General features: G+C 39.7%; 1 protein-coding gene and 1 long non-coding RNA gene across 2 annotated transcripts; one reads left to right on the forward strand and one right to left on the reverse strand.

Moving 5' to 3' along the window:
• Nucleotides 1-2,298: 2,298 nt before the first annotated feature.
• On the forward strand, nucleotides 2,299-8,992 carry LOC108361174 (uncharacterized). Its single transcript, XR_001847251.1, has 3 exons — nucleotides 2,299-2,444; nucleotides 3,613-3,619; nucleotides 8,980-8,992. It is a non-coding gene; the product is annotated as an uncharacterized LOC108361174 (long non-coding RNA).
• A 6,118-nt stretch (nucleotides 8,993-15,110) lies between these two features.
• On the reverse strand, nucleotides 15,111-16,161 carry LOC108361175 (uncharacterized). Its single transcript, XM_017613743.1, has 2 exons — nucleotides 15,958-16,161; nucleotides 15,111-15,896 (listed from the first exon to the last, which is right to left on the reverse strand). Exon 2 carries the CDS (start codon nucleotides 15,698-15,700, stop codon nucleotides 15,275-15,277), a length of 426 nt encoding a protein of 141 aa, XP_017469232.1. The 5' UTR covers nucleotides 15,701-15,896; nucleotides 15,958-16,161; the 3' UTR covers nucleotides 15,111-15,274.
• Between the last annotated feature and the right edge of the window lie 2,620 nt (nucleotides 16,162-18,781).

Below are 18,781 nucleotides of genomic sequence, written 5' to 3' on the forward strand. Positions count from 1 at the left end.
AGTAACTATTACAACCGCAAACATAGTTGACCGCGAAAATGAGTTTACGCGTCCTTCTTCGCCGTCAAATATTTTAACGCGTCTTTTTTCGCCGTCAACCATGTTAAGAGTCTTTCTTCGCTGAAGTTTTTTTATGCGCCTTTTTTCGCGGTCAACTTTTGAGCTCGCGCCTTTATTCGTGTCTAGTGACGATATGTTTCCATTTTTGACTTTTTACTTAGGGTGGTATTATCACTTGCGAAGCGAATGATTTTGGCGAAGCGAACGGTTTGCCGAAGCAAATTAAGGGGCAGAGAAGGCATTAAAAGTGTTCGCGATGGAAAGAACTTCCACAAGCTGGTAAAAAAGAACACTCTTAATGCATATTTAAGTTGCGTCCGCCAATCCATTCGCTTCGTCAAACCGTTCGCTTCGCCAAATTCATTCGCTTCGCAAGTGATAATACCGCCCTTAATTACCAATGTATATGTAGTTAGGTCGTCTATTTTTTCTCATCTTTTCTGTAAGCTCTTGTTCTTATACGCTCTACTAGTTCTGTAAGCTCTTGCTCATTTAGGGTCGGTTGTTCAATGTCTGGTTATCACTACTTGCCGGTTAAACATCATTATCGACGATTTCGACAGCATGCATATAACAAGTGATCGATAAAGCAGTCGTTGTATCTAACCGATGCTTCTACCTCCGATTTGTGCTAATCAGACATTGAACAACCGGCCCTTACGCTTTACTATTTCTTACCTAGTTTTCACTGTTGGCTAAGCATTAGAATTGAAGTTTAGTTTAAAATTAAACACCCTCATTGCGAGAGTCGTGTCGAATGCAAGTCGTTTTTCGAGAGTCGAATCGTATCGAAAATTTCACGCCATTGCCTAAAATTTCCACTCGACTAGTGAATTAAAACGGAAAAACTTGGCACTGTACGGTACAGTTTTCGACGATTTTGGTCGTTTACTTTTTTCAGTACGACAATAGACAATGCTACTGTTGTCGACTCGTATAATTTAGCCTAATTTACGACTTACGCAATGGGGCTGAATATAAGTAATTGAGTTGTAAAAATATTCAAAAAAATAATTAGCGCCGGTTACTCAATGTCTGGTTAACACTAATCTCCGTTTAAACATCATTATCGACGTGTTCGGCTCCATGCATATAACATGGAGTGGGTAACGTCGACAACGATGTTTTACCGGAGATTAGTGTTAACCAGACATTTGGTAACCGGCCCTTATTATCTTACCGTACTTTTGAGATAAATAAATATTCAAATGGCTTCTAGCCTTATCGCGGAGAAAATTTTCATGTCAGGTAGGGTTACATAAAATTGGGCCGATTTCACTTATTTTTATTTTAAGCGAATATAATTTTNTCCACAGGTTTTAGTCCGAAGTTCAAAGCAACAGAGTAACTATTACAACCGCAAACATAGTTGACCGCGAAAATGAGTTTACGCGTCCTTCTTCGCCGTCAAATATTTTAACGCGTCTTTTTTCGCCGTCAACCATGTTAAGAGTCTTTCTTCGCTGAAGTTTTTTTATGCGCCTTTTTTCGCGGTCAACTTTTGAGCTCGCGCCTTTATTCGTGTCTAGTGACGATATGTTTCCATTTTTGACTTTTTACTTAGGGTGGTATTATCACTTGCGAAGCGAATGATTTTGGCGAAGCGAACGGTTTGCCGAAGCAAATTAAGGGGCAGAGAAGGCATTAAAAGTGTTCGCGATGGAAAGAACTTCCACAAGCTGGTAAAAAAGAACACTCTTAATGCATATTTAAGTTGCGTCCGCCAATCCATTCGCTTCGTCAAACCGTTCGCTTCGCCAAATTCATTCGCTTCGCAAGTGATAATACCGCCCTTAATTACCAATGTATATGTAGTTAGGTCGTCTATTTTTTCTCATCTTTTCTGTAAGCTCTTGTTCTTATACGCTCTACTAGTTCTGTAAGCTCTTGCTCATTTAGGGTCGGTTGTTCAATGTCTGGTTATCACTACTTGCCGGTTAAACATCATTATCGACGATTTCGACAGCATGCATATAACAAGTGATCGATAAAGCAGTCGTTGTATCTAACCGATGCTTCTACCTCCGATTTGTGCTAATCAGACATTGAACAACCGGCCCTTACGCTTTACTATTTCTTACCTAGTTTTCACTGTTGGCTAAGCATTAGAATTGAAGTTTAGTTTAAAATTAAACACCCTCATTGCGAGAGTCGTGTCGAATGCAAGTCGTTTTTCGAGAGTCGAATCGTATCGAAAATTTCACGCCATTGCCTAAAATTTCCACTCGACTAGTGAATTAAAACGGAAAAACTTGGCACTGTACGGTACAGTTTTCGACGATTTTGGTCGTTTACTTTTTTCAGTACGACAATAGACAATGCTACTGTTGTCGACTCGTATAATTTAGCCTAATTTACGACTTACGCAATGGGGCTGAATATAAGTAATTGAGTTGTAAAAATATTCAAAAAAATAATTAGCGCCGGTTACTCAATGTCTGGTTAACACTAATCTCCGTTTAAACATCATTATCGACGTGTTCGGCTCCATGCATATAACATGGAGTGGGTAACGTCGACAACGATGTTTTACCGGAGATTAGTGTTAACCAGACATTTGGTAACCGGCCCTTATTATCTTACCGTACTTTTGAGATAAATAAATATTCAAATGGCTTCTAGCCTTATCGCGGAGAAAATTTTCATGTCAGGTAGGGTTACATAAAATTGGGCCGATTTCACTTATTTTTATTTTAAGCGAATATAATTTTTCCAAAGAAGGCCGTAGCGGGGATTTTCTTCACAAAATATTTGTTATTAATGCCTTAAATTTAGGTGTGAAGTTTTGTTCGCAAATTTAGAAAATAACAAATTGTTTCACTGTTTGCTTAACACGCGTTTGTGTTTGGATATAGTGCCAACACACAGAATAAATATTACAGGTACTGTCTTCCCAGATAGCGCAAATTCAATTCTGCCTTAATTGCAAAACATCAATGTTACCCACGCCTAAAGGTTTAAGGTAAGGTAAAAAATGGATATTTTCAAGCACTACGTACACATATGTATTTTTTTAAAAACTCGTCTTGCTGAAAACTTATTTAAATTCCAAACACAGAAGGCCAACTTGAATTTAAAGAACCAACACTGAAATGCACCAAAATGAAAATAAAAGAGCACAAATTTCTATGTAAAGCAAAACTTTCTGNTTTCGCCGTCAACCATGTTAAGAGTCTTTCTTCGCTGAAGTTTTTTTATGCGCCTTTTTTCGCGNTAAAAATCCTGCGAGAATTATCACTAAAAATATCAGATAGTAAAGAAAAATGCTCCCAAATTCTGCTGAAGTAGAGAAACTTTAAAATTTCCGCACGTACACAAGATTGCAGGAATTTGCAACTTTCCCTGCCAGCTAGTGTCCACGGCTGCATTTCAAACATAAGAAATTTGTATAGAATTCTTTCCGAGGGGCAAAACAAAGAATCTACAGGTAAATTTCTTGTTAGTCTATGGTGAAATGAACTGAAGGTGGCGCATTCCCGAAACCGCTACTTTGGTTTTGCCGACTTTGACATTTATGGCAATACGTAAACAAACTTTTTGTTTAGAAACAAGTGCAAACGTATTGTGTACTTTCAAGTGAAAAATCGAAGTAATTCGTGCGTTCTGAAGTAAAAAACGTTTTATTTGTAATAAAAACTTTATAAAAATGTCGTGTCGTGTGTTGAATTGCAGCAGCCGTAGGGGTAAAGCCCCCAAATGCAGTTTTTTTTTGTTTCCCCGCGACGACGCCTTGGCCAGAAAGTGGGTAGAGTCTGCCGGCAGGAGAAGCCATAAAATTTAGACACCAGCGTAATATGCATGAAGCACTTTACGGACCACTTTTAAACACGACATGTTAAGTTGAAAACGTTGAAATACCACAAATTACAAATTAAAATCGGAGGTAAGCAAGCATCGACCACTTTCTGCAGGAAAACATGCGCTGCGACAAGATATTATCACTTTTTCGGCACCTGCAATACAAACACAAAAATTCTAAATAGTTAATTAATAAGACCTATTCTTTTGAACACATTTCAAGAGTGGTTGTATATTTTTTGTTAACGTAGTGCTTAATTTGCTATATTCAAAGATGGCTTGAGAAATTGGTGAATCGAGAAGAAAACACGTTTTCTCACCGCAAATTCACAACTGTCAACTCATTGTTCTTCGCCATATTCTTTGTTTACCCGTTGCCACAAATGTCATTCTGCGGGAATGCGCAATCTTGTATTCTATCGTTCTTGTTGTTAGACCGACTTTCTTCAACATACGTTTCAATTTCTTTGTCGTAGTAACTGTCGGGTTTCCTATATCGACTCTGGTTGAGATTGCATTCAGATTACGAATACAGTTCCTTTCAGCCGAGTACCTTTCAAATCATTGGAATTAACTAAATTAACTAAGTAAACAAGTATTTACTTACATTTTTCATTTCAAAATCGCTCAAGTTTGTAAATTTTTAAATTTAACGAACTTGTTTATTCAAATTATCGTCGACGAAAAATCCAACTATGTGCCACAACCATATGTTTTTCCTTATTGCAAATTCTTGCTCGAAAAATTTTTTCCAGCTTGAATTTGAATCTTCTCTCCAAGAACTAGTCTTTCTACTTATGATTTGTTTAAATACAACATCTGAAATTTAGTTGAAACAGTTTAGCCGTTTTTTTTTTATTTTAGCCGGTTGGTCCAAAAAGTTCTGGCAACACTGATAGTAGCTCTGATCCAGTACCCATGAACTTACAGGTTTTTATACGAACTTGCAGGAAGTTACAGGAAAAATGATCCCGTACTCAAAATTCCTCCAAAATCCTGTAAATGAGAGCGATTTTTGGGGAGTTGTGTTGAGAATGAAGTTGCAAGATTTTACCCGAACTTTTTCTTCTGGTAAAATCATGAAAAGTGTCAAGCGATCACTGGTTGACGTTTTTACAGGAAAATGCTTTTTTTGTTCCCGTACTTTTTGTTTTTACTCACTTTTTACTCTCACTTCAGAGAGTAATTTTGCTGTTTGACAGTTTTACAGGGTTTTTCACGAAAAGTATTGGACCAGAGCTAGTAATTAGCATAAAGGAGTTGGTATTGGTGACAGATAAAATTCAAAAGTGTATGAAAAAAGATGCCGAATTTCGACAACCTGGCGATACTAGTACTATAAAATAGATACGTTGACGGCCCTTAATGACTTTTTTATTTATTACAAAATAAAAAATTAATTTATTTTGCATAAATGAATATACCAGCAAATAATCTACGTACTTAAACGTTTGATTATGCCCTCATATTTATACACACATAAGTATGTCAGTTAAGGGAAGATATTTTGGTGATTGCAACATTGTATAAATTGTTAGTTTATCTTACAAAATTGCCTGGGAATATTACAGAGTATAAGGAAAATTTTATATTTTTATTTTTTATTTAGAATAACGTCTTGTCGGGCTATTTGGTTTACTACACAGGTATGTAGATCTATGAATATTAAAAATACATCAAGGTTTAGTTGAGATATTCGCATTTTATCACTATGTTCTGCACATTTCCCAGTACTGCAAAGCTTCACCTGCGAGTGGCCAGAAGTGATTCGTGTGCTTACGGTTGAAATTGCAGTTCACTGCGTCTGGATATTTGTATCCACGTGTCCTCTGAGTACGACTAAACACCCGTTTGAGATCGAGCTAAAGTGAGAAGGCGTAAAACTCCGCGTGCGCTGGGTTTGGGTCCCGCCACGTTAAAACCCTGTCCAATGAAAAAAAAACATGCCTCGAATGATACCCCCCGGCTGGTTGATGTCCTCGGGAAAATAAAAGCAGACTCGTGCTTGGCCACTTTAATACCAGGGCGGCCAAGGATGGGATCTTTGGTGCCACTATCGGAAAATTCATCCTCCAAGACGAAGCGTCTGATAATGGGCTGCGACTGATCGACTTCGCCGGACCACTTTTCGACCCTTTGAATGGCACCAGCACTGAAAGTAGTGGAGAAGACGAACATGAGTCCCCAGTGGATGACGATGGAGTATGATGAGGTACAAATAGCGATTATGCTGATGAAAAATAACAAAGTTGCTGGAGCTGATGGCCTGCCAGCGAAGCTATTCAAGTACGATGGTGAGGAGGTAATAAGATTGCATCCTCGATGACTGGAATTCCAGTGTGCTGTGCCCAATCCACAACAAAAGGCGACTTCGCGAAGCGCGCCAACTATTTTATCGAGCGTGTTGTGTGAAAGACTGAAGCCCACCATCAAAGAACTGATAGCGCCTTACCAATGTGGCTTGAGATCTACCAAATCCACCATAAATCTCGTATTCGCAACACGCCAAAATTTGGAAAAGCCCGTGAGAATAGGATCGACACATATGTTCTATTTGTCAATTTCAAACCCGCTTTTTTCAGCTGGAAAAGAAGTTGTCTTTATTTCGTGGTGTCTGAATTTCGTATACCTTCGAAACTAATACGCTGTGTAAAATGACGTTGAGCAATAGCTCCGTCAGAATTGAGAAGGGTCTCTCCTAGCCGTGTGATACCAAACAACGGTTCAAAAAAGGTGACTCCCTTTCGTGCTATCTTTAATCTGATGTTGGAGAAGATAATAAGAGCTGCAGAACTTAACCGCCCAGGCACAATTGCTGGCGTATGCTGACGATATCGACATTATTGGTAAAATTAGGGCTACATCTTTTCAGCCTTTGCGGAATTAGAAAGAGAAGCAAAGTGTGTGTGAACGAGGACAAAACGAAGTATTTCCTGTAATTTCACAATAGGCAGAGCATAAGCGTCAATGACAATGAAAACATCTAATGAGGCGGCTCTCGGAGTTTTCGAGAGAAAGATTCTGCGAAAGATATATGGGCCGTTACGCATTGGCGTCGGCAAGTACCGCAGACTGAGCTCTATGAGCTTTATAATGGTATGCTACGCTGGCTTGGTCATGTCGAACGAATGGCCAGAAATTCTCCAGCTCTGAACGTTGGTCGCGATGGTGGAATATGAAGGCCCCCACCGCGATGGAAGGACCAAGGGGAGAGGGACTTGGCTTCACCTGGCATTTACCGCGTCAGTTGGCACAGAAGTGATACGACTGGCGTACTGCTGTGGACTCGGCCAAAATCGCTTAGATGGTTATAGCGCCAAATAAGAAGAAATGTGTACGTCCCAGATGCATTTGCTCAAGCGAGGATTAAACCAGACCCATCAGCAATGTATGTCTTGCCTGGTAAAATATTCAGTTGGTTATTTTTATGTAACTTGCTGACTTTAGGTTTTACAAATTTGACATATATGGGAACATTGTACTTTTTCTCAAAACAAAACAATTTGTGTAAATTCTGTTTGAGTACTCGCACTGTTTTAAAGGTTGCCGTTTCCCAATTCCTGCTTCTATATTTTTATCTCTACTCTTGCTTTCATTTTGACTAGTTCTGATAACAGTCGGTTTGTGTATTTTAAGCTCATCACACATCACTTTAACTGCCACACCACGTTTTAGTTTTACCAGAATACTGGTTAGTGTGGCCTGCATAAACAAATAAAGTTGTAGGTATTGAAGTTAAATTGTGTTGAAGTTTCACTTATAAAGGTAAAAATTTTTTGTTTTAAAGACTCGCATTAATCAAGGAATTGCATGTATTGAAAGTTGCGGTTAAATATGTTTGATCGGATAAACAGAAATTAAGTTACGAAAAATTATAAGGCTCAACCTATGAAAGTCCAGATTTTGAGGGGGTATTCAAAATTCTAAGTATGTATATTTTGTGTGCTTCATTAGATCTATAACTTCAGTAGTCACGCAGTGTTATTATCCCGACGAAATCCTTGACGGTGGTATCAGGAGAGGACCGGTACATAACGGTAGGAGGTTTAGTTTGGGTTAATCTCACACTGACGGGGTTAGGCTTTCGACGCTTCTTCCTCGGAAAAAAACATGTGCAGTAATAAGTTAATTATTTAAATCGACGAATAGTTTTATATAAACTTTTGTGAACTTCTATTTATGTATTTTAGTACAATATACTTGTATTGGTTACAATAATTTTAAGCTATATTATATTGGTTTTGAAAAAAAAAAATATTTTTATGATGAGAGTAAATGCAGAATATTTGCAAATGACAGCAGGACTGTGTTGCCACATCTAAAAAACCAAGCGTGACCAAAAGAGAATACGCATAAAAGAAAATAATTTTCAACTTTAAATAAATAGTAGGGAGATTGGGTTCATATAACCCTGACTGAGTAGAATTCTCCTTTTTGTGTTTCCGAAGAGGATAGGCTGAACACCTTTTGCAGAGAATACTTTTCTGCGAAGGTGGCCTTCGGGATTATAACCCTACTAAGTAGAATCCTCCTTTCCGTATTGCCGAAGAAGAGGGGCTGAACCCCTTTTGCAGAGAACACTTCGGCCGCGCATAGGGATTATAACCCTTACTAAAAATAATGCTCCTTTCTGTGTTGCCGATGAAGAGGGGCTGAGCACCTGACTAAGTAGAATTCTCCTTTTTGAGTTGCCGAAGAAGAGGGGCTGAAGAGCTTTTGCAGAGAACACCTTTCTGCGCAGGCGGGCTTCGGCCGCGTTTAGAGATTATAACCCTTACTAAGTAGAATTCTCCTTTTTGTGTTGCCGAAGAGGGGCTGAACACCTTTTGCAGAGCACACCTTTCTGCGTAGGCGGCCTTCGGCTGCGCTCGGGGACCTCATTCAACAAATGCATAGAACCATTTACCAACAAAAAATGTTATTATACATATACTTATATGAGATAAATATGTATGTACGTACCGACCCACCAACAAAATTACCCAGGTTATTATTACCATATTCGGTTTGTTTTTTCATTCTGAAATTTTTTTCCTTACTTTTGTTGTAAAAGTATAACTCATTCTCTGGCAAACGCCATGTAAATCTAAATTGCAAAAATTAGAAAAAATTTAATTAGAGTTTGTACAAAAATATTTAATATGTAGATTTGTCAACAATCGTTACTTGAGCTCATCTACGCTTTTGCCAGATTGCGAGGCCACTTACTCAATTTGGTGAATACCACTAATGATTTTATGGTTATTTATCGTATATGGCTAATAAAATTAGCAACTGCCTACTTTTTCTGAAACTTTAGTGGTATTTTCCATTTTTGTGTTTTATACAATTTGCTTTCGGATGTAAACAAACAACTGTTATGACAATCTGACTTTTTGCACATTTGTGCCCGGAAAAAAGTCCGAGCTGTTTTGGGCACGAAGAAGACGACTCATACGATGCAAAAGTGGAACGTATTCGCTCGCTATTACCCATTCTTCTATCGTGAGGAACGCTTTCTGGGCTTTTTCCGGGGGTAACTGACATAACTTCCACTGGGCCCGTGGAAGTCATTTCAGACTTAGGGCCGGTTGTTCAATGTCTGGTTATCGCTGCCTCCCAATTAAACATCGTTATCGACGTTTTCGACATCATGCATACAACATGTGATCGATAAAGCAGTCGCCGTATTTAACCGGAGCTTCTACCGCCGATTTGTGCTAACCAGACATTGAACAACCGGCCCTTAGAGTACAACTCCACAGTTAGCTTTTCAGGCTTTCAGCAATAGCTGAATTGTGTAGCTGGAAGCCTGAAAAGCGCCAAATGCCTGAAAAGCTTGTTGTGGAGTTGTACTCTTAATTTCCACGAAGATCAGACATAACTTCCATCGACGTTATGTCATGACATAACTCCCAGAAAATTTCCACGAAAGTCTCCATGGGAAGCGCTCCCCTCGCTCAGTGGATGGCGCTCCCATTCTCTGGGAATATAATTATTATTATATAGGAACTGTTTCAGTTCAACAATTAAATTTGTTAATTAATTTCATTTAACTACATATACATAGGTATATGCATACAGAGGGTAAAAAACATAATCAACGTTATCATGAGTTTAATTTTGCCCCGAACTGGTTCACTTTTCAGTTTTTGTTTCCGTTTATTTACTATGGGCGGATGAACATTTTCCGGGTGATTTTGTTTTCTGGCGAAGCTCAGGATTAGGCTGAATATTATTCGAACAACACTTTGAATATTTACTTGATATTCAACGAAATTTTCAATCATTGAAGGATTCTGACAGAATTCGCATTAATCCTTGACGAAACTCGCTAGGCATCTAGGGTTTAAATCTCCCAATTTGTCAAGGTCACTAAAGAAAGGAGACCACAGAAAGCGCAGTCTGCCTCTCGATAATACCGGGCATTTACAGAGGTGAAGAACTGTCTCCTCCTCCTCATAATCCTTGCAACTTCTGCAGCATCTATGGTAAGGCACTCCGAGTCGTTCTGCAGGTCTGCCTATAAGGCAGTGACCCGTTAGAGCACCGATTCCTCCGCTAGGGCAGGCACCTTGTCGTTGGTGCGGGGGCTTAGTTGAATCAACATCAGACCTTCCCTGGACTGGGGTAACGCATACGCCCTGCACCGCCTGCGCTACCCTCCCTCCAGGTTAGGGCTGCTGACGAACAGCGACCAAGAACTGCCACGCTGCTAATCCAGGGCGCGACGCGACACCGTGCCCATTGGACAATTTGCAGCCAGGAGGACAATCGGCTGTATTCTAACGGCGTCTGCTCAACACCGGGCCGTCTTGGGGAGTAACTGTGGCCTTGCCGCGGCACAGGGATCTACCGCGGTCGACGACTGAGTTCCCATGCAAGAAATGTAGACCACTGCGCTTGACTCGCCGAGCAGGTGGTCGTAAAAACAAGATGAATACAACTAAAAAAATAAAAAACAACAACAAAAACCCAAACCAAATAAGGCATGAGGACATCCTGACGCAGGACGTCGAACATGCGATGTCTGATGACGAACCATCTAGCAGCACAGATCCCGTGAGTCGTCGAGACGCCGATCCAGGTCCACGTCGAGCGAACGGGAGAATAAAGGCCCAAGGAAAAAGCATTGTCGTTGTAGACTACCGACACTACCACCGTCAGGTAAACCAGGGGCGATTAACGACCACCGAAGGCATGGACTGAGTGGTGCAGCAGTAAAGTGGTACCATAGGTATCTAGAAGAGGGCAAAACGCCGGAGGTGGCACGCACAAAGGCCCTCGAGCATATGGCTGAGCTAGAAGCAGAAGCAGAAAGAAACGAGCGCCATCGCGAAACCGCGCCCGCTAAGTGGAGGAGAAGCGGGGAAACACAAAGCGGCGGTCGGGGAAGACACCAGGTACCCGATGCCGCGCGAAAAGAGCAACGCAGAACTGCGCCTGCTGAAAAGCGAAGAAGCGGGTTAACAAGTGACAGGTCGAACAAGGCACGAGGTGATAAAATAGCTGAAACCGCGTCCGTTGAAAAACGAAGAAGCGGGTTAACTGAAGATATCGGAACCGCGCCCGCTGTGAAGCGGAGAAGTGGGCAAATAACACCTGAGGCAGATCCCATGACAAAACGGTATCGGTCACATCACAACCCGGCAGCAACAGGGCCGAGAGAGAAACAGGTTGGTTCCGAGTCGGTGCCACCGCGGGACGGGAAAGGGCAGAACCCCAGCTATTCTGATGCCCTTAAAGGCATCAGAATGGCGGTTCTGCCTGTGAACTACTCTGCGGAGGTACTGGGTGCGGACGACTACCCTTCAAGACGTCATCATGGATGAGGTGTTCAAGGGATGGACACATCCGATAGCGGGGTCTTCTTCAGGCCAGGTATGCTCCTTGTCCACCATATCAGGAGAGGAAACGGATATCGTCTTCGCCGCTGCATATTTTCCGAAAGACAACAACAACATTCCCCCGATGGAGGTACAGAGGCTGGTAAACCACTGCGAGCGGAAGACTCATTATTGTCACAGGCTGCGATGCAAATGCGCACCATGAGGAATGGGGCAGCTCGGACACCAACAGCAGGGGTGAGTCACTTCTAGAGTATATCCTAAGTAACGACCTAATATATGTAATGTCGGTAATAGACCCACATTCATTACTAGTCAAAGAAGTCCTAGATATCACCCTGTCTGGAAATCTGGTCTCGCAGTGGATGGTGGGGGCTGGTACGAAAGAAATAAGACCCAAACGAAACCCCAAGAAAACAAACTGGGGGCAATACTGTATTGTGCTTGAAGGGAATCTGCAGAATTTAGATCGTAAAAGCGGATTGTATGGAGTTAGAGGATAGAGTAAATAAACTGAACGGCGCCATGATAGACGCATTCAATAGTAGCTGTAGGGAGACCAGACCCAAAAACCACTCGAGAACTCCGTCGTGCGAAAGCAATTCAATATAGCCAAGAGAACTGGGTGCTGGGAGGTTTACAGTCAGCGTAACTTCATACAATAAGGAGATAAGGAAAGAGAAAAGGGAAAAGGGAAATCTTCAGATGCTATTGCGAGAACATTACATCCACTCCTGTAGCGGCAAGACTTCATAAGGCCCAGCAAAAGACAGGATAGAGACCCAACTAGCAATCAAGCTGCCGGACGGCACTTACACCGGCAGCGAAGTTGAACGAGCACGCGCTCTACTCTCCGTGCATTTTCCGGACTCATCCAACCTGACTACGGAGGGAACTGATCGAACATTTAGACCAACCCCAGGTGATTGGGGCACTGCGAGGAGCATATTCTCACGAGCCAAAGTCAAATGGGCGATGGGCTCATTTGACCGATACAAGTCCCCGGGAATGTATGGGATCTATCCGGCTTTACTGCATGAGAGAGAAGATCTAGTTACCCCACATCTAGTAGAAGTAATGAAGGCCCTAGCCTACATTCCAATAGTGTGGAGAAGAGCTCGGGTAACATTTATACCCAAGATAGACAAAAAGGACTACTCCTCAGCTAAGTCATTCAGACAAGTAAGTTTAACCTCTTTTGTACGAAAGGCGATGGAGAAAATTATTGACAATGAAATCCACAATGAATACACAGTAGCCAACACGCGTATAGAGCAGGACGATCTACGGAAACAGCCCTGTATCAGCTAACCACAAAAATCCAAAGTGCGTTTGAATCTGGGGAGGTCGTTCTCTGTGCCTACCTTGACATAGGAGCCTTCGACAACACCTCGCATGAGGCGGTAGGGCAGGCACTAGAGAAAAGAGGAGTACAAGCACCTATTCGCGGTTGGATAGAAGCGCTGTTGCGCACAAGAATAGCAGAGACTGTAATAGGGAATAAGTTTTTGCAAATAAAAACCACGAAAAACCCCTCCTTTGGAGCCTAGTTGTAGATGAACTCTTGCAAATGCTATCAGATAATGGATTCCGATTCCAAGGCGATGCGGATGACATCGTCATAATAGCAAGAGGAAAGTTCGAGAACACCCTCTGTGACATAATCCAGAGGGCCTTAAGAATAACAAAGAAATGGTGTGTGGATAAGGGTCTTAAAATAAACCCAACAAAAACAGCGATTATCCCATTCACAAGGACCCTACCGGGAATGCGAACTATAGCTCTCGATGGCACGAAAGTCGGTGTCATCTCGGAAGTGAGATACTTGGGCAACACGCTCGACGCTAAACTCTCATGGAAGGAACACGTTGATGTGACGACATCCAGAGCTATAAAAGCGCTAATGGTATGCAAACGCCTGGCGGGAAAATCTTGGGGCGGGCTGTAGCCCTCGGATTCTCAGGTGGATGTATACCATTATAGTCAAGTCCATGATAACCTATGGGGCGGTGGCCTGGGGCTCGAGAGCCAACCTAGCGACTGTGAGGCGTTCACTTACAAAACTACGACTTGCGTGTTTGTCCATCACAGGCGCAATGTGTACCTGTCCAACAGCAGCATTGGAGGTTATTCTCGAGCTCACGCCACTGCACATTAGTATAGAACAGGCAACGGAACGATCCCCAATGAATTTCACCAGGGATGGTTTTGGAAGAGGAAAAGTGGTATCATCTCGAAATATGGAACCTCTCAAGACCCAACTGCCCCTGACTCAACTCCCACGCGATGATATCTGCAGAATCATTAGTTTCGAAGGAAAATTCAAAGTAGAATTAGGGAATAAGGCAAGCTGGAATGACATAAATTTAAATAAAGATGGGAGCCTCCTTATTTGGTACACAGACGGCTCAAAAACAGCCGAAGGCAGTGAAGCTGGAATATTTGGGCCAAGAACAAGGGTCTCAGTTCCCATGGGAAAACTGCCTTGCATATTACAGGCGGAGGTTCACGGCATTAGTCTATGTGCAGAGATCAATCTTCAGCGAAAGTACCGTTATGAAAATATATTAAGAAAAAATCGATTTTCTAAATTTTTTTGCAATGTTGCTTTCACCAGGGTTTGAACTCAGGCGCAGCGGAGTGGAAGCGCGCACTGCTTACCACTACACCACAGCGTCCGCCTTTGTTCCCTTAATTGCAAGGAAAACAATGTTGTCACCATTAGGCTATGTTAATAACAAAGTTTTACGGATATCTTAAAATTTGTTTTTGTTATTTATGGCTTTTTAACAACTATCTTCAACAATTTTTATTGAGCTTGAGGCCGTTAAAAATGTTGTGGAAAAACAACAATAATTTACACATAGGTAGAAGTTATAGCTACTATCACATTTCCTCATCAGACTTCTTCACCGCGGTCACTGGGATATGAACCATTAGAAATGGCCTCAAGCTCAATAATGTTGAGATCAAAAAGTATTTCTTAACATTATTATCTTAATTTTTTGATTTTGGCCGTTTTATTATAATTTATTCGTTAATTTTGAGCTCCAGGCCGGTTATTAAATAAAATTAGATTTTGGTAGTTTTATTTATTACATTTATTGATGTCGATATTTCGCCTTCAATCTGAAGGCATTTTCAGGAATTATTGAATTTTTCCAATCGACTCGATCAAGTTGAAGGCGAAATATCGACATCAATAAATGTAATAAATAAAACTACCAAAATCTTTGTTTTATTTAATAACCGGCCTGGAGCTCAAAATTAACGAATAAATTATTATCTTAAACTAAAATTTGTATGCATATTTTCCTCCAACGGGGGGTTTGAACCCCCAAACTTACTTAAAAAATTATGTCATGCTGATGTTTATCTGCAATTTTTTTTCGAAATTTCGTTAAAATTAAGAAAAAAATTCAAGTGTACTTTAAAAAAACCGAAATTTGACTTTATTTGAAAATTGTTCCACTTTTATATATTTATGTAGATATATACATTTCGTATACGGATTCAGCGGACAATTCTGCATTAGAATTCATATAAAAATGTCGCAGGTTTTTCTGTAAATTTGCGTAATTGAATTACGCTTAAAACTCTTGCGTATAGCATACATCGCCTACGTTTTCTTCGTTTAATATCTTTATTTGACATTCACAAAGAAATTGTATTATTCGACGCTCAGCTAATGTTCGATGCGTATCTGTTAAGCCGTCGAGTAGTATGTGCACTTTCTGAAGCATGCTTACTTGCGAATTCAATGATTCCTTAGATTGAAATTTTTGTTTGAGTTCTTCGTTTTGCTTCTGCAATGATTTAAGACAATCCTTTGACTGTTGTAAAATATGTTGAATTCCCGATATTACAGTCGTAAGTTGTTGCTCTGGTTCTTCATCATTTGTTTCTTTAACGTTTTGCAGGCGGCTTGTTAGTGGTGTAAATGCAGGCAACGATTTCATATCGTTCCTCGAATCTTCAGCCTCTTTTTCTTCGTTTTGATTGCTACTATTTCTCATAATAATAAGCTCGTCTAACGAAGCTGAGTTCAATTCACTAAATTCAGGGTCTATATAATTTAAATTCTGTTCATGCGACTGTTGTTCATCTTTGACATACAGGAAAAGACTATCTTCGCATAGAGCATCTTCTGCTGTTGTTACAGTAGCTTTCGCTCTATTTTGTCGCCTGATGGTTTCGACTGGTAAAGGAATACTAAACAATTTCGAGACCATTAAAAAATGTTGATGTTTTAAAAGTATTTAGGTACGTTTACCCTTTTCTGTAATGCTCTTCGAGAAAAGATAAATTTTCAAAGTATATCCATGTTACAGGTCGTTCTGGATACAGTTTCTGGTGGCGACACTCGCGGGCAAAACGATCTCGTAATTTTTTCCAGCGGTTATAACAAACTTCTTCTGAATATGAAATATGTTAATGCATATATGTATGTAAATGTTAAGATACTTGAAATAAAATAATAAGAAAAATATTAATAGCAGTATAGTAATAATACTAATACTAACGACAATAACACCGTACAAAAACAACAAATTATAAGGTTAAGGCAGTCAAAGTTTACTCCCTTTTGGACATCCTTTTGTAAATCGGCTTAGGAAAGAATGCGGTACTTACATTTAGATACATGACGTGCTCAGCTGTTCTATGTAAAAAACATTTTATCCCTCCTAACTCCTAAATAGACGGGCCTTTTTAGTCTTTTTGCGGAGAAGTGTAAAACATACCAATAAAACAGCTCAAAATTTAACAGAACTCCAGAAATAAGTCAAAACTGAATGTGTCAACTTCGTTTAGCTGAAGGAAATTCTATACCGTTATTAAACAATGTCTATACTATTTCTACAAAACTATATGGAAAATGTTTGTCACGAGTGAGTTCAAAGAATACTGAACTGATTTAAATGATTTTTTTCTAAAACGATGCAATAAAAAAATGGATGGTACACTTATTTTTTAATTCTGGGAAGTTAAACATTTTTTTCGGGGTAAAGTTAAAAAAAAATACAAAGATGGCAAGCGTAACACTGTTCGGTCGCCAAACGGAGCGCATAGTGACGCGAAAATTCTGTACATCAGTGCCGGTTAAACAGCAGCTCACAGACAAAAACAAAGGCTGCGTTTCTTTATACTTTCCGGATAATCCCATTTCACAGCCGGAATAAACAGAATGCGTTTGAAACATACGTCATCATCATGATGCAATAATACAAGGTGGTATCAGTTGTGACAGCTTGATTTGACACTGCCTTAGCTCAGTAGAATGAGAAGAAAAACGGGAAGAAATGAATCCCCATATGGGAGAAAAATAAAAAAATTTCACATTTTCTCCTAAACAAAATTTGCTTTTTATGGTATATTCGATATGAAATAAAATAAAATACGATAAAATATCTTTTTAAGAAAAAAGGTGAGTATACTGAGCAAAAAAAAAATTCCACTATATTAATGGGCAAAGAATAGTTAAAGAAGTAACACTGTTTCACGTAAGGCAGTCAATATGGCGGAATTAGAGCGAGAAGTTGCCAACTGATAACATCTTGTATTATTGCATCATGCGTCAACATATCATCAGGAACGTTCTAAGGAATAAATAAACAAAAAAGTTTATTCCAAACGTTCAGAATGAATAAAGAAATGCAGCAAAAATATTCGTAGGAGAATGAAGTAACCTGCTCTGTTCATAAAGTATATTTGAGCTAAACGACGTTAAGTTATCCCAAAAAAGATTCACCTACATATGAATGTATATTATGGTGATTTTTTGGCGACTATTTCTTCACACCACCTCGAAATTTTGTAGGAAATGCCTAAAAAAGTTCCCTGAAAATTTTAGCCCTTAATTAAGTCCTCGACCAAGGCGTGTAAAGATTTCCCGTTTAAAATACACGTGAACTTTGATTTTTTTCTTCAAAATTCCACAGCTCAGAGGGATTTTACGGTATCTTCGTCAATAGCAAGATCTACAGAAAAAATGTAAATGATAAACTGTAGGAAGTTTGTTTCCCCTCAAAAAAGTTTTGGAACACTAAAGGCTGATTCACATACAACTTTCTTCGCTTTGCTTTGACATATAAGATCGATGTAGGCATATGCATGAGTTGCTCACATAAAAAACGTTTGAAGCAAAGCAAAGCAAAACGAAGCAAAATCTTGGGAAACTCTCAACTTTTGCCCGCTTTGACAATCAGCTGTCTACAAGTATCTTTAAAATAAATAGGAATTTTTATTGCTATTATTATTGCATATTATTATATTGATACAAATAAAAAATATGGAGGAAAAGGAGAACGCAAAAGCTGTCAAAGCATAATGTAGCATACCTTCTGCGTTTCACGCTTTGTTGTCAAAGTTTGAACTGTCAAGCAAAGCGAGGGAAGTTGTATGTGAATGGCCCTTAAATCGCTAACATCGACATTTCTTGAGATATTGGGCTTTGAAGTTGATCAACAATTTATATAATTAAGCTCAATAATTCACGAAAAATCCACACAACGATGGGTGTTATATAATTCGAATTCCGTACAAGTTTACATTTACATTTTTTTGTAGCTCTTGTTATTTACGAGATAGAGGCAAAAAACGAGAAAACAAAATAATTTGAGCACGGTACTAATTGAGGACCCAATTCTTTAATTACTAGTCTAGTTACTACCTAATTGAGACCAAGATCTATTCACACCCAATAATACAGCCCAGAAGTAGGGATAAATCGATACAAGTAAATTCAAGTACATACTCGATACTTTTCTCAACTTACCAAGTATTTTTGTACTCGATACTTTTTACTGCGATCCAAGTAGGTATCGAAAAAAAAGTACTTGTATCGCAAGCGCAAAACTTATTATGCTTCAGCATCTTCATTGAAAAGCAACCCATTAGAGGAATTGGAAGATATGCGCAATACATTTCCGCAGCTATATAAGCAAGCCCAGTGTTGGGAAATGAGATTCTTCCTTCCGTACGAAATCTATACAAAAACTGTACTTTTCGACAGTAAATTGTATCGACTTTTTAATTTGCTCATATATTTTTTTAGTACATGCATACATAGATCCAATAGGAATTTTTATTGCTATTAT

This window comes from Rhagoletis zephyria, unplaced genomic scaffold (assembly GCF_001687245.7).
Source record: "Rhagoletis zephyria isolate East Lansing unplaced genomic scaffold, Rhagoletis_zephyria_1.1 Rzeph_scaffold_00707, whole genome shotgun sequence".
NCBI classification, from domain to species: Eukaryota; Metazoa; Arthropoda; class Insecta; order Diptera; family Tephritidae; genus Rhagoletis; species Rhagoletis zephyria.

Coding starts and splice junctions, on each gene's coding strand:
- LOC108361175 (XM_017613743.1), bottom strand. CDS start 15,700: ATGAGAAATAGTAGCAATCAAAACGAAGAAAAAGAGGCTGAAGATTCG.